Source organism: Erythrolamprus reginae, chromosome 1, assembly GCF_031021105.1.
Source record: "Erythrolamprus reginae isolate rEryReg1 chromosome 1, rEryReg1.hap1, whole genome shotgun sequence".
Taxonomy (NCBI): Eukaryota; Metazoa; Chordata; class Lepidosauria; order Squamata; family Dipsadidae; genus Erythrolamprus; species Erythrolamprus reginae.
In genome coordinates this window covers 87,021,104-87,033,217 of record NC_091950.1, presented here as the reverse complement: position 1 = coordinate 87,033,217, position 12,114 = coordinate 87,021,104, and the positions used below count along the sequence as shown (strand labels likewise).

The 12,114-nt window shown below is 41.4% G+C and overlaps 1 protein-coding gene across 2 annotated transcripts in view; it reads right to left on the bottom strand.

The window, feature by feature from the left end:
- CAPN3 (calpain 3) overlaps nucleotides 1–12,114 on the bottom strand; it is a 43,639-nt gene that overhangs the window by 17,086 nt on the left and 14,439 nt on the right. Inside the window, exons 9-15 of one of the 2 annotated variants that reach the window (XM_070734352.1) lie at nucleotides 11,123–11,200; nucleotides 10,801–10,961; nucleotides 7,296–7,465; nucleotides 6,620–6,631; nucleotides 4,050–4,258; nucleotides 2,568–2,604; nucleotides 1,279–1,392 (exon numbers count right to left, since the gene is read on the bottom strand). In XM_070734352.1, coding sequence (XP_070590453.1) covers nucleotides 1,279–1,392; nucleotides 2,568–2,604; nucleotides 4,050–4,258; nucleotides 6,620–6,631; nucleotides 7,296–7,465; nucleotides 10,801–10,961; nucleotides 11,123–11,200 — 781 coding nt within the window. Of the gene's footprint in view, nucleotides 1–1,278; nucleotides 1,393–2,567; nucleotides 2,605–4,049; nucleotides 4,289–6,619; nucleotides 6,632–7,295; nucleotides 7,466–10,800; nucleotides 10,962–11,122; nucleotides 11,201–12,114 lie in introns of those variants that run through there. The other variant, XM_070734359.1, reaches the window with a different exon arrangement.

The following is a 12,114-nucleotide window of genomic DNA, read 5'->3' as shown; positions in this document are numbered from 1 at the left end:
ACCCACCTCTGTCTCAAACACTGTCAGCTTTCCAGTTGACAAGCTCAGCATCTTTAACCGCTGAGCCATCCTGACCTCATTAAAGAATAAATATTTTCTAATTCTCTAAGGAAGGTAAATATTATTATTTATTATTAGATTTGTATCCCGCCCCTCTCCGATTACATCTGAAAATACTTGCTTGCCATGTTGATTTAGCAATCAGAATATTTGGGGATTATTATTATTATTATTATTATTATTATTATTATTATTTATTGGATTTATATGCCGCCCCTCTCCGAAAACTCAGTGCAGCTAACAGCAATCATAAACAGTATACAATAATAATCCAATACTAAAAGTGAATTAAAAACCCCTTAATATAAAAAACCAAACATACATACAAACATACCATGCATACAATTGTAAAGGCCTAGGGGGAGAAGGAATCTTAATTCCCCCATGCCTGGCGGCAGAGGTGGGTTTTAAGTAGCTTACGAAAGGCAAGGAGGGTGGGGGCAATTCTAATCTCTGGGGGGAGTTGGTTTCAGAGGGCTGGGGCCACCACAGAGAAGGCTCTTCCCCTGGGTCCCGCCAAGCGGCATTGTTTAGTTGACGGGACCCAGAGAAGACCCACTCTGTGGGACCTAACTGGTCGCTGGGATTCGTGCAGCAGAAGGCGGTCCCTGGGGTAATCTGGTCCGGTGCCATGAAGGGCTTTATAGGTCATAGCCAACACTTTGAATTGTGACCAGAAACTGATCGGCAACCAATGCAGACTGCGGAGTGTTGGTGTGATATGGGCATATTTAGGGAAGCCCATGATTGCTCTCGCAGCTGCATTCTGCACGATCTGAAGTTTCCGAACACTTTTCAAAGGTAGCCCCAAGTAGAGAGCGTTACAGTAGTCGAGCCTCGAAGTGATGAGGGCAAGAGTGACTGTGAGCAGTGACTCCCGGTCCAAATAGGGCCGCAACTATTCTTTTGAGCGACAGTGTGAAGAACTACAGCCAGGAGAATAGTCAGAATAAGAAACAGCTTAGTTCACAGATGGATTATGGGTATGCCACCATCTAGAAGGTATCTTCCCTGGTTTCTTGGGCTGTAAAAGTGACAAGGAAGAAATGCACTTCCAGACTTGTAAGATTCTATTAAAATAACCTTACAATAAAATATACTAGTAGTTAGTTCATCTGGGCATGCTTCCTATCTGGGCTACCTCACAGAGCTGGCACCACTTTAACATGCTGATTGGTTAGAGTGCATGCAAGTTCCTCATGCTGATCGATATAAAACCTCAGTGCTCTTCTTTTGCTTATTTGGGCTCGTTTTTTCCTTGTCCTTTCTTGGCCCCTCGCCACCTTTCCGATCTTTCATCTTGTTTGCTCTGTCTGAGACAAAGATGATTGGCTACCGGAAAGAGGAAAAGCAGAGAAGTAGGAACTAATCAATTTGGGACAGATTACAGGATAGCAGGATAGCATTTTCACAGAGGAGATTTTTCTTCCTTTGCTCTCCCCCCACCCCCCAGTTATATCACGCAGAAAACATAGTGTCACGTATGGAGAACGAAGAAAGATCAAGTCAGGTTTTCTCACTCTAAACTCTATCCAGTGGCTCTCAATCTTTTCTTCACCACGAGCCCCTTTGAACACCTTTTGTGGCCATCAACCATGGCCACAGACCCCTCCCCTCAAGACGTAACTCAAGATTTAAATCATAAACATTTGGACCTTCAGAGGCCTTCATGGACCTCTGTGACAATATTGCAGAACCCCAAGGTTCTGGGCAGAGGTGGGCTGCTAAGGTAGAATGGTGACATGAGCTCACCCCCGTGGCTCTGAGTGCTAGTGGAGTCCAGTGCAATTATGCTACTGCACCTGAGCAGATAGCAAAATCACGCACGGACATGCAGGTGCAGCCAAACATGGGCGCACCTGCGTGTCTGCACATGATTTTGCTATCTGCCCAGGTCCAGTAGCATAATTGCACTGGACTCCACTAGCACTCAGAGCCATGGGGACGAGCACACATCACCGTTCCACCTTAGCAGCCCATCTCTGGTTCTGTGCATCACAGGACCAGAAACACTGTCTTATGTCATGCACAAGGGGTTTGGGTGTGTGGGTGTGGGTGTTTCTGTGAAAAAAGTCAGGATATGGGACAGGATCACACAATTGAAGATTTGTTCATTTGCATCTCAATTGCCATATTTATTTTTTTAAACCTTTTTCATGAACATCACTGGCTATGCCTTCAGTTAATGTTTGATGAAGTATAAATGCTGCAGCATCAGTTTCAAAAGGCTTGGAAAGTCTATATGATTCTTTACTGCAATTGTTCCTAAGCACAAGAACCTGCACTATAGAAATGAACCAAAAATAAACAAATAAACAATATTCCAAATAGTAGCAATGAGGATGATTCCACTCAAGATGTGCAAAGTGATATAAAAAAGTTTCTACACTGACTATAAATATGTAATGAAGCAAGAGAACCACAACAATACCACTTTTCTGGAGCTTCATGTTGAAAAGAAACAATTCAAATTCAACTTATATTTGAATTGTATAGAATGTACTCACCGAGATATTTCCTGCTTCTATCTTGGTTTCAACTTCCCTGTAAGAAAATTGAAAAAATGGAAAAAAGAAATAATGGTTGAAGTATCCTGTCTTTATTTGGTTTGGAAAAAACAAAATTAAGTGATTTCTATTCCTATCTTTACAGATTATCACCACAACACTGATGTGGATGATAAACAGGAGGGCTGAGAATATGAAACCCCGAGGGACCCACACATTAGGGGATTTGGGCTCAGCTTCTCCTCACCAGGCAACATTGTCTACAACTGGCCACAAAGGAAGGTGAATAAGCATCACAACACCGCCTCCCACTTTCATGTCCTGTAGCCAGTACAAAGGAATACAGGTAGTCTTCGATTTATGTCCACAATTGAGCACAGAATTTATGTTGCTAAGTGAGAAATTTGTTAAGTGAGTTTTGCCCCATATTATGACCTTTCTTCCCACATTTGTCAAGTGAACCACTGCAGTTGTTAAATTAGTAACATGGTTATTAAATAAATTTGGTTTCCCCATTGACTTTGCTTGTCAGAACGTCGCAAAAGATGATCACACGATCCTGCAACCATCATAAATATGAGCCAGTTGTTAAGTATCTGAATGTAAATCACGTGATCATGGGGATGCTGCAAAAGGCATAAGAGCCTTCTCTGTGGTGGCCCCAGCCCTCTGGAATCAGGTTCCCCGGGAGATTCGTACTGCCCCCACCCTCCTTGCCTTCCGTAAGAGTCTCAAGACTCATTTATGTCACCAAGCTTGGGGCTATTAGACTTCTGCCCCCTGGCCAATGAAAGTTATGCGAGTTAGTGGATTGAATGGGCATGAGTGTTTTTATGGTCTTTGTGTTTTTAGGTTGTTAGTTATTAATTGGATTCAGGATGTTATATATTATTATTTCATATGTTGTAAGCTGCCCCAGGTCCTCAGAGATGGGCGGCATAAAAGTCCAATAAATAAATAAATAAATAAATAAATAAATAAATAAATAAATAAATAAATAAATAAGTGTGAAAAATGGTCATAAGTCACTTTTTTCAGTGCCATTGTAACTTCAAACGGTCACTAAATGAACTGTTGTAAATCGAGGACTACCTATACCATGATTAATGGTGCTGAAGGCAATAAAAAATTCAAGGAGAACCAAGATGGCTGCCCCACCACATCCTGGCTCCACATTAATTTAAATATGCCCCAAATCTCATACGATAAGGCAATTCTTTCAAGATTTTATCATCCTATGAGATTCTGGACATTAAAGAGATGTTGCAGTGTTTGAAAATATATTTTTTATTTTGAAAGTCCACAGTCACCATCTAGTGGTGTCATGGAAATAAGTGGAGCCAAGGATGGTGTCTTGCTGACTTCTACATTGCCACTTAACATTGAACAGTATTGGCATAACAGGCGCTGGAATGAATATAAAGCAATATGCGTGTGTATATGTCTGTGGTCTGAAATCCAAAATGGGAATCTTTTACTTACTCTGAAAGACTTCTTTTCTCTGAGAAAACTCTCAGGATAAATTCTCCTTCTTGGTGGGGTTCATAGGTGGATGGGATGATGACGTACTCGTTAGGTGGTAGCCGGAAGCGTTCTGCGATTTCTCGCATGTTTATGTAAGACTTGCATTTTACTTTGGAGGCATTGTAAAGGAAAAAATCCTTTTGTAAGTGTTTCTTGTCACCCTGCATCTGTAAACATGAATCGAGTGAAATATACATATGGCCTGCGTTACAAGACATAAGAACATAAGAAGAGCCATGCTGAATCAGGCCAAAGCCCATGGAGTCCAGCATTCTGTGTCACAGAGTGGCCCACCAATTGTACATGGGGATCTTGAGCAGAAGGAGAAGGCAAAACCCTCCCTTTCCCTTGACCCCAAACAAATGGTACTCAAGGGAATCCTGCCTGCCTCAACCAACATAGAGGCGGCACACGGACATACGTTTCAATAACCACCGATACACTTGGCATCCATGAATCTGTCTAATCCTGCCTTGAAGCTATCAAGGCTGACAGCTGTCACGACCTCTTCTGGAAGTGAATTCCATAAACCAATGACCCTCTGGGTGAAGAAATATTTCCCTTGATTTGTCCTCACTTTCTTACCTATGAGCTTTAGGGAGTGCCCCCTTGTCCTAGTATTGTGTGATAGAGAAAATCATTTTTCTCTATCCACCTTTTCTATCCCATGCATGAGTTTATACACTTCGATCAAGTCACCCCTTAAATGTTGTCTTTCAAGGCTGAAGAGACCAAAGTGTTGCTATGTCATAAGGCAGGTGCTCAAGAGGACATCCTCATATTTGGTACTTTAAAATAAACTGAAATTAAACTATGGACACAGAAAAACCACAATTACAAAGTAGCCTTTGATTTATAACTTACAACCATTCATTCAGCCAACAGTTCAAAGTTACAACATTGCAGCAAGTCTCTTTTATGTACATTGAGAGCATGTTCACCAAGACAAATTCCTTGTGTATCCAATCACACTTGACCAATAAAATTCTATTCTATTCTATTCTATTCTGTTCCGTTCCATCCCATCCCATCCCATCCCATCCCATTCCATCCATACTCAGTGTTTGCAACCATTCTTCATACGTTTTAGCTTCCAGTTCCCAATCATTTCTGTTACTCTTCTCTGCACTCTGTCTAGAAACCTGGTTCCCAACTTGGGCCCCATGCCACACAGAAGTGCAATTTGATTTTTAATGGGGGCAATTGGGACCTTGTTTAAACCAAGTTAATGGCCTTTTAGGCTGGGAACCACTGGTCTAGAGTCTCAACATCTTTTTTATAGTATGGTGATCCAAATCGGATGCAGTATACTAGATGTGGTCTTACTAAAGCCTTATAGAGTGGTGTTAGTACCTCAAAAGATCTTGATTCAATTTCAATCCTTCTATGAATGCAATTTAGGGTTGCATTGGCTTTTTTGACTGCTGCTGTATACTGCTGGCTCATATTTAATTGATTGCTCACATCATGTCACAGATATTGTTTTTAAGACAGGTTTCATTTATAATTTCTTGCCGAAGTGTAAGAGTTTACTTTTCTCTATGTTGAATTTCATTTTGTTAGATAGGGTCCAATGTTCAAGTTTGTTGAGATGCATTTGGATCTTGAGCCTATCATTAGGAGTGTTGGCCATTCTATTTGGCTTCACAAAACTGTGAACTGCCCAATGTATGTGATCTTTTTCAATTGACAGAAAAAATATTTGAGATAGAAACATAGAAACATAGAAGACTGACTACAACCATGCCTAATATAATGTCTAGTTACCCTGAATTTCTTTAATTTATTAAATACAGTAGGGGCATCACGAATAAGAACATTTGACAAGAATTTGATCATTTAAATCATTTTCTACAGTCTTGTGCTAAGGAAAAACTCATTTGGGTCAAGTTCAATTTCTGTTCAACTCATAAAAATTATTGTCAATATAACATGTTTTCTATGACTTTTTTTTTTAGACTTCATGGAGTTTTTTGATTCTCTGATACCTGCCTTTCAAGAACTAACTGAACCTGATGTGACTTAGGGCTTTCTGTTGGGTAGGAAAATTAATCTAAGATACTAGTTCAAATCATATATGATTTGCCATCGCTTTATTGATATTGCTACTGTTGTGTAAACTATCTAAAATAATGTCATAAAGTGTAAGAAAGTTCTGGAGTAGATTCGATATGCCTATAGTACTTTAACAGATGTAAAAGTCATACAGTCAAAATTATTGTATTTTCTATCTATCTATCTATTGAAAATTATATTCGATATATATATATATCGAATTTTACACATGGCCTCTTTTATTTATAAAAGGAGCTATGCCGTTCCTTCAATATACCAGGGTGATTCAACAGGAAAAAATATATAGCCCCTCCCTGGTACAAGGCTGAAGGGATCAGATCCTGTGGCCTAGAGGTTAATTCTAATGGTCACTAAGAAATTTAACCTGGAAACGTCTGAAGAGTAGAGTAGAAAAGGAGTTGTATTCAAAATGTTACCCAAGCAATTGACAGGTTTTTTCAGTCTCCTCTTACCTCTTTCGGCACCTGAAAAGCAAGCAAGGTAGAAATGCAATTAGGAAAGAAGTGAAAATGTCATATAGTATGATTTAAAATCTATGTTCAGAGTTTTGACAAATGTACATTCAGCTTAGGATCTTTCCAACACTTATTAAATATTGTAGTTATGATTATTGTAGTTATGATTATAGTTCCATCAACTTTTAAGAAACCTTAAGCCAGGTTATATACAGGTGGTCCTTGACTAACAACACTTTGCTTAGTGACTGAAGCTACAATGACTAAAAAAAGTGACATGACCATTTTTCATATTTACAACCATTGCAGAAATCCCAGTTGAGCATAACATTTCTGTGGTCATTGCAGTGTCACAGGGTCATATGATCTCCATTTGTGACTTCTCAGCTGACCTCTGACAAGCAAAGCCGATGGGAAAAACCAGATTTGCTAAACATGTGATTTGCTTAAGACCACAGTCAAAATGCTTGTCAAATTGGGTTGAGTCATAGGTTGGCTCATTTAATGACTTTATCCCTTAGTGACAGAGGTTCTGGTACCAATTGTGGTTCTAAGTTAAGGATGTACCTGTACAATTAGTTTGTCTACTGTGTATATAATTGGGCTGGAATCAGACCGGCTCAATTCTGAAGCAGTAGGACGTGATTAATCAGTAGCCTGATGACTAACATACCTCATAAATGGCAAAACCAATTGTGAGGAGATTGGCTCCTAGTTTGCGCTCTTTTCTCCTGTTTTTCTGCATCAGTGCCACCAGGAAGCTGCATATCACCTCAGTATCTTCTGGATCATCATCTTCTTCCAGGAGTTTCAAACGATATTGGGGATTGGTCCAAAAAGTGTCTGTAAATGATGCCGCAATTTAAATTACATTTCATTTTCCTACACAATGTTTTGACAGTTTTCATAAGATTATGGACTCAGTGCCACTATATATGCTTTAAGGCAGTGTTTCCCAACCTTTTTGGAGCCGTGGCACATTTTTCATATTTTCAAAATCCTGGGGAACATTGAGGGGGGGGGGCTAAAAAAGTTTGGACAAAAAAATCTCTCTTCCTCCCTTTCGCTCTATTTCTCTCTCCCTCCCTCTTTCTTTCTCTCTTCCTTCCTTCCTCTCTTTCTGTCTCCTATTTCCTCTCTCATCTCTCTTTCCTTCCTCTCCCTCCCTTTCTCTCTTTCCTTTCTCTCCCTTTCTGTCTATCCTTTCTATCTCTCACCCCTTCTCCCTCTTTCATTCCCTTTCTCTCCCTCCCTTTCTCTCTCATTCCTTTCTCTCCCTCTTTCCTTTCTATCTCTTTCTTTTTCTCCCTCCTTCATATCTTCTTTCTCTCCCCCCTTCCTCCCTCTTTCCTTTCTCCCCCTCCCTTTCTCTTCCTTTTTCTCTATCCTTTCTACCTCTTACTCTTTCTTTCTCTCCCTCCTTCATTCAATTTTCTCTCCCTCCCTTTCTCTCTCTTTCCTTTCTCTCCCTCCCTTGTTCTCCCCTGGGGCTGCCTGTGCCTGCCCTGCACCACCCAACACGGATGGACAGCCCCCGGTCGTCGGTTCGTCGCCCCTCCCCACACGGAGGGAGATCAGGCTGGCGAGGGCGGTAGATCTGCGTCCCCAGCCACTGGAGGGAAATCGGGCTGGCGGGGGCGGCAAATCCACCTCCCCAGCCGGGCGGAGGGAAATCGGGCTGGCGGGGGCGGCAAATCCACCTCCCCAGCCGGGTGGAGGGAGATCGGGCTGGCGAGGGCAGTGGATCCGCGTCCCCAGCCGCGCGGAGGGAAACCGTGCAGGCTGGCGAGTGGCCGCGGCTCCCTGCACGCCCCTGGAAAAGGGTGCGCGGGGGGCATTTTGGGGTGCGCTGGCGCAGGCATGCCCAGCCTACAGGGAACGGTGCCCAGGGCCGCTGCACCCGGCAGCCTCCTGTTTCCGCTGCCATTGCCCTCCCGCCGGGCCCCAAAGGACAATTGTTGCCACCCCCGCCAGGAAAGCTCCAGCTGGGCGGGGTGCTGCCGGTGGCTCCGCCCTGGAGCTCTTGCTCACCGCTGCCATCCCCCAGCAACTGCCCGGGGCCGCTGCAGCTGGCAGCCTCCCGTTCCTGCTGCCACTGCCCTCCCGCCGGGCCCGAAAAGACACTTGTTGCCGCCTCCACTGGGAAGCTCCAGCTGGGCGCGAAGAATAAAGCTCAGCTTCCGGTCTCAGAAGCTGAGCTTCGCGGCACACCTGATGATGTCTCGCGGCACACCAGTGTGCCGCGGCACACCGGTTGAAAAACACTGCTTTAAGGAAATCTCAACGGCCTGAAGGGTATTAAAGACATTGAAATACTTAAGGCAGTGTTTCTCTACTTGGGCAAACTTTCAGATCTGTGGACTTCAACTCCCAGAAATCCTCAGTTATCCTTGAATTGCCAAGAATTAGAACTACTGCTCTAAGGAACTCTTTAGGCCTGTTTGATTATAAGATGTTTTTAATTGTTGTCAATCTTGGTACTATTACTATTACTGGTCATTTTAGAACTGTTGTGGTTGGCTCTGGGCCAGCTCCTGCAACAGGGAATTTGGACATTGCTTCAGGGGAATTCTTGGGTTCACAGAGATGGGTGTTATTGCCAGCAGATTCTGATAGTGAAGATTCATTGGCAAGGACAGACAGTGGGGGAGAGGAATCAGACGGCGAGATGGGTGCAACCAGCCCATCAGTTAATGCTCCCATTAGTGAGACGTCAGAATTGGAGGAGGATCTGCTTGTGGATGCCTGTGTGCACAGGCTCATGGCAAGAAGGGACCAGCTGCGCAGGTGTCATCGAAGATAAGGGAGAACATCTGTTGCAGAGGCAATTAGGTTAATGTGTTTGATGATAAATTACGGGCATTGGGGAGTGTGCGTGTGGGCATTTATCCATTGGAGAAAGACCATTGCTACTGTTTAGATTATTCCAGGACTTCTACTGACTTTTGGACACTTCACAGTTAAATCACTCTTGTGGATTCATTGAAGGGGGTGGCTGTGAAGATTCACAGCCGCCTTAATTGCTCATTTGTTTTGCCTTTTGCGGCATTCCAGGAATGTTATCTGGGTGAGAGAAATTTGGCTCTTTTAAGAGTGTGTGCTCACAATGCAAACTTATTTGCATTTCTTCTGTGATGTGTTTGAATTTGCATTCCTAACTCACTGGGGGCTATTAGTGAAGGGCCCGGGATAACAAGAACAAAGACTTTTTTCAGCAGAAACATTTCAAAAAGAGCATCTGATTATTCATCTGATTATTTTAGATTTAAATAATATAAATTTCAAGGCCACACTTGGCATTATGCATCCAGTTTTGGTCGCCATAATGAAAAAAAGATGTTGAGACTCAAGAAAGAATGCAGAGAAGAGCAACAAAGATGATTAGGGAACTGGAGTCTAAAACATATAACAAATTGTGGCTGGAATTGGGTATGTCTAATTTAATGAAAAAACGGATTAGAGGAGACATGAGAGCAGTGTTCCAATATCTCAGGGGCTGCCATAAAGAAGAGGGAGTCAAGCTATTTTCCAAAGCATATGAGGGCAGGACAAGAAGCAATGGGTAGAAACTAATCAAGGAGAGAAGCAACTTAGAACTAAGGACAAATTTCCTGACTGTTAGAACAATTAACCAATGGAACAACTTGCCTCCAGACGTTGTAAATATTCCAACACTGCATAACCAGTGTATGGTCTCCCATGAGTACGACATGGCCTTCCTATCTACTATTCAAAGCACTGTGCTATAAAATCTGCCATAGCAGAAACTTCTGAGAAGGAATCCTTTTTTTGGTTTCAAAAATATTGCAAGAGAAGAGGCATTCTGTCAGCTCTTTGAAGTAGTCCAGCAAACAGTACTTTCAAAAGTACTCCATCCCCTTCCCTGTATTTAGAGAGAAGAAGGTCCCTTCTGAGATGTTTTCTGCCCTCACTCCCCATTTTAGACTTAAATTCACAGTTGTCTAGGCTGCTGGTTCTTCCTTCTATGTCCCAAGTTTCTTCTCACTGTGTGTTACACATTCTCCTTTGTGTTTGAGAGATGGCAGAAAAAACTCATCTACAATGATTTCCACTATCCAGCTTTTTAAAAAGATTTGTATAGAAATAATTATTCAGCAGCAAAATCTGTTTATATTCTCTGTTCCATTCAAGCAAAGGATCCCTAACACTTTATTTACCTGGATAGTTACGGCAGCCACCTGCAGTGCTGCCTCTCACCCATTGTCCTTCCGTGACGGAAACTGTCCATGTGTGAAGTTTATCGACCTCAAGGGTATCAGGGGTGAGATTACAAATCTCCAACTTTGTGAAATATCTCAGAAAATCTTGAAATGATATCCTACAGAGAGGGAAACAGGAAGTCACAAGATAGCAACAACATTGTGCACTTCATACGATGGCTACTTAAATACTCAAGTTAGGATGTTAAACGCAAAAATGAAAAGATTCTTCAAAAAGAAATGCATCTTTTAAAAAAAGACAAAGGAACTTGAGTATTACCAAAACTCGCCATCCTCTGCAATTTTATGTTGCAAGCGGACCTTCTCAGCATTGTCAATTTCATTCCATTCATCTGAGCTACAAGAAAAGAAAGAACCCTTTTCAGCTGATAAAAATGGAGTTACTTTTTCAATCATAAAGCAGAAAGAGACTTGTTAATAATAATAATAATAATAATAATAATAATAATAATAATAATAATAATTATTATTATTTATTAGATTGGTATGCTGCCCCTCTTCGCAGACTTGCATTATCTATGAACAAAGTTTATCTTTTATTAATTTAGTAAATACTGAATTTAGTTTAAACTGCTCCTTTTCTACCTTATCAATTGCAAATTCAGATGGTTGTTCTTTACCTACAATTATATCATTGACTAAAATATTACAAATTATCATCTTCTTAAACATAATAGAGAATTAGCTTCTCTGAAATTTATCTCTGAGAAAAAAAGTTCCATAGCTTCCATGTTTATTTTCAGGCTGTGTGTGTGTGTGTGTGTGTGTTGGTTAAAGCTCAGAATATCTTGGAGTCATCCTAACTATAAATTGTATCTCCCTATGTATGCATCAATTAACACTAGATCCATAAAAACTGGTTTCAGCTTTCATTCTTAAATCTACATGAATCTAATCTTCAACCCAAATAGGTGGGGGGGGGAATTTCTCTTAATTAAGCTGATTATTCAAAAATTATGCTCCCCATGGAATCTTCATGAGAAGAAATCTCATGTAGAGGAATCTCAGAGAAGAAAAATCGAAGGGGTATGTACAGGGGTGGGTTCCTCCCAGTTCAGACTGATTTGCCCGAACTGGTAGCAGCCTGCTGGTGATGTCATGATGATATCACCTGTTAAGTCTGTAAAAAGAAATTCTGTAAAAATACTGTCTCTGTAAATTTTAAATGTGAATAAATCAAGGTCGCGTCTGATTGTGGTCTGATTCATTTCATCACCAAATTGGATTGTTTGTGAATTTTTTTTTATTTTC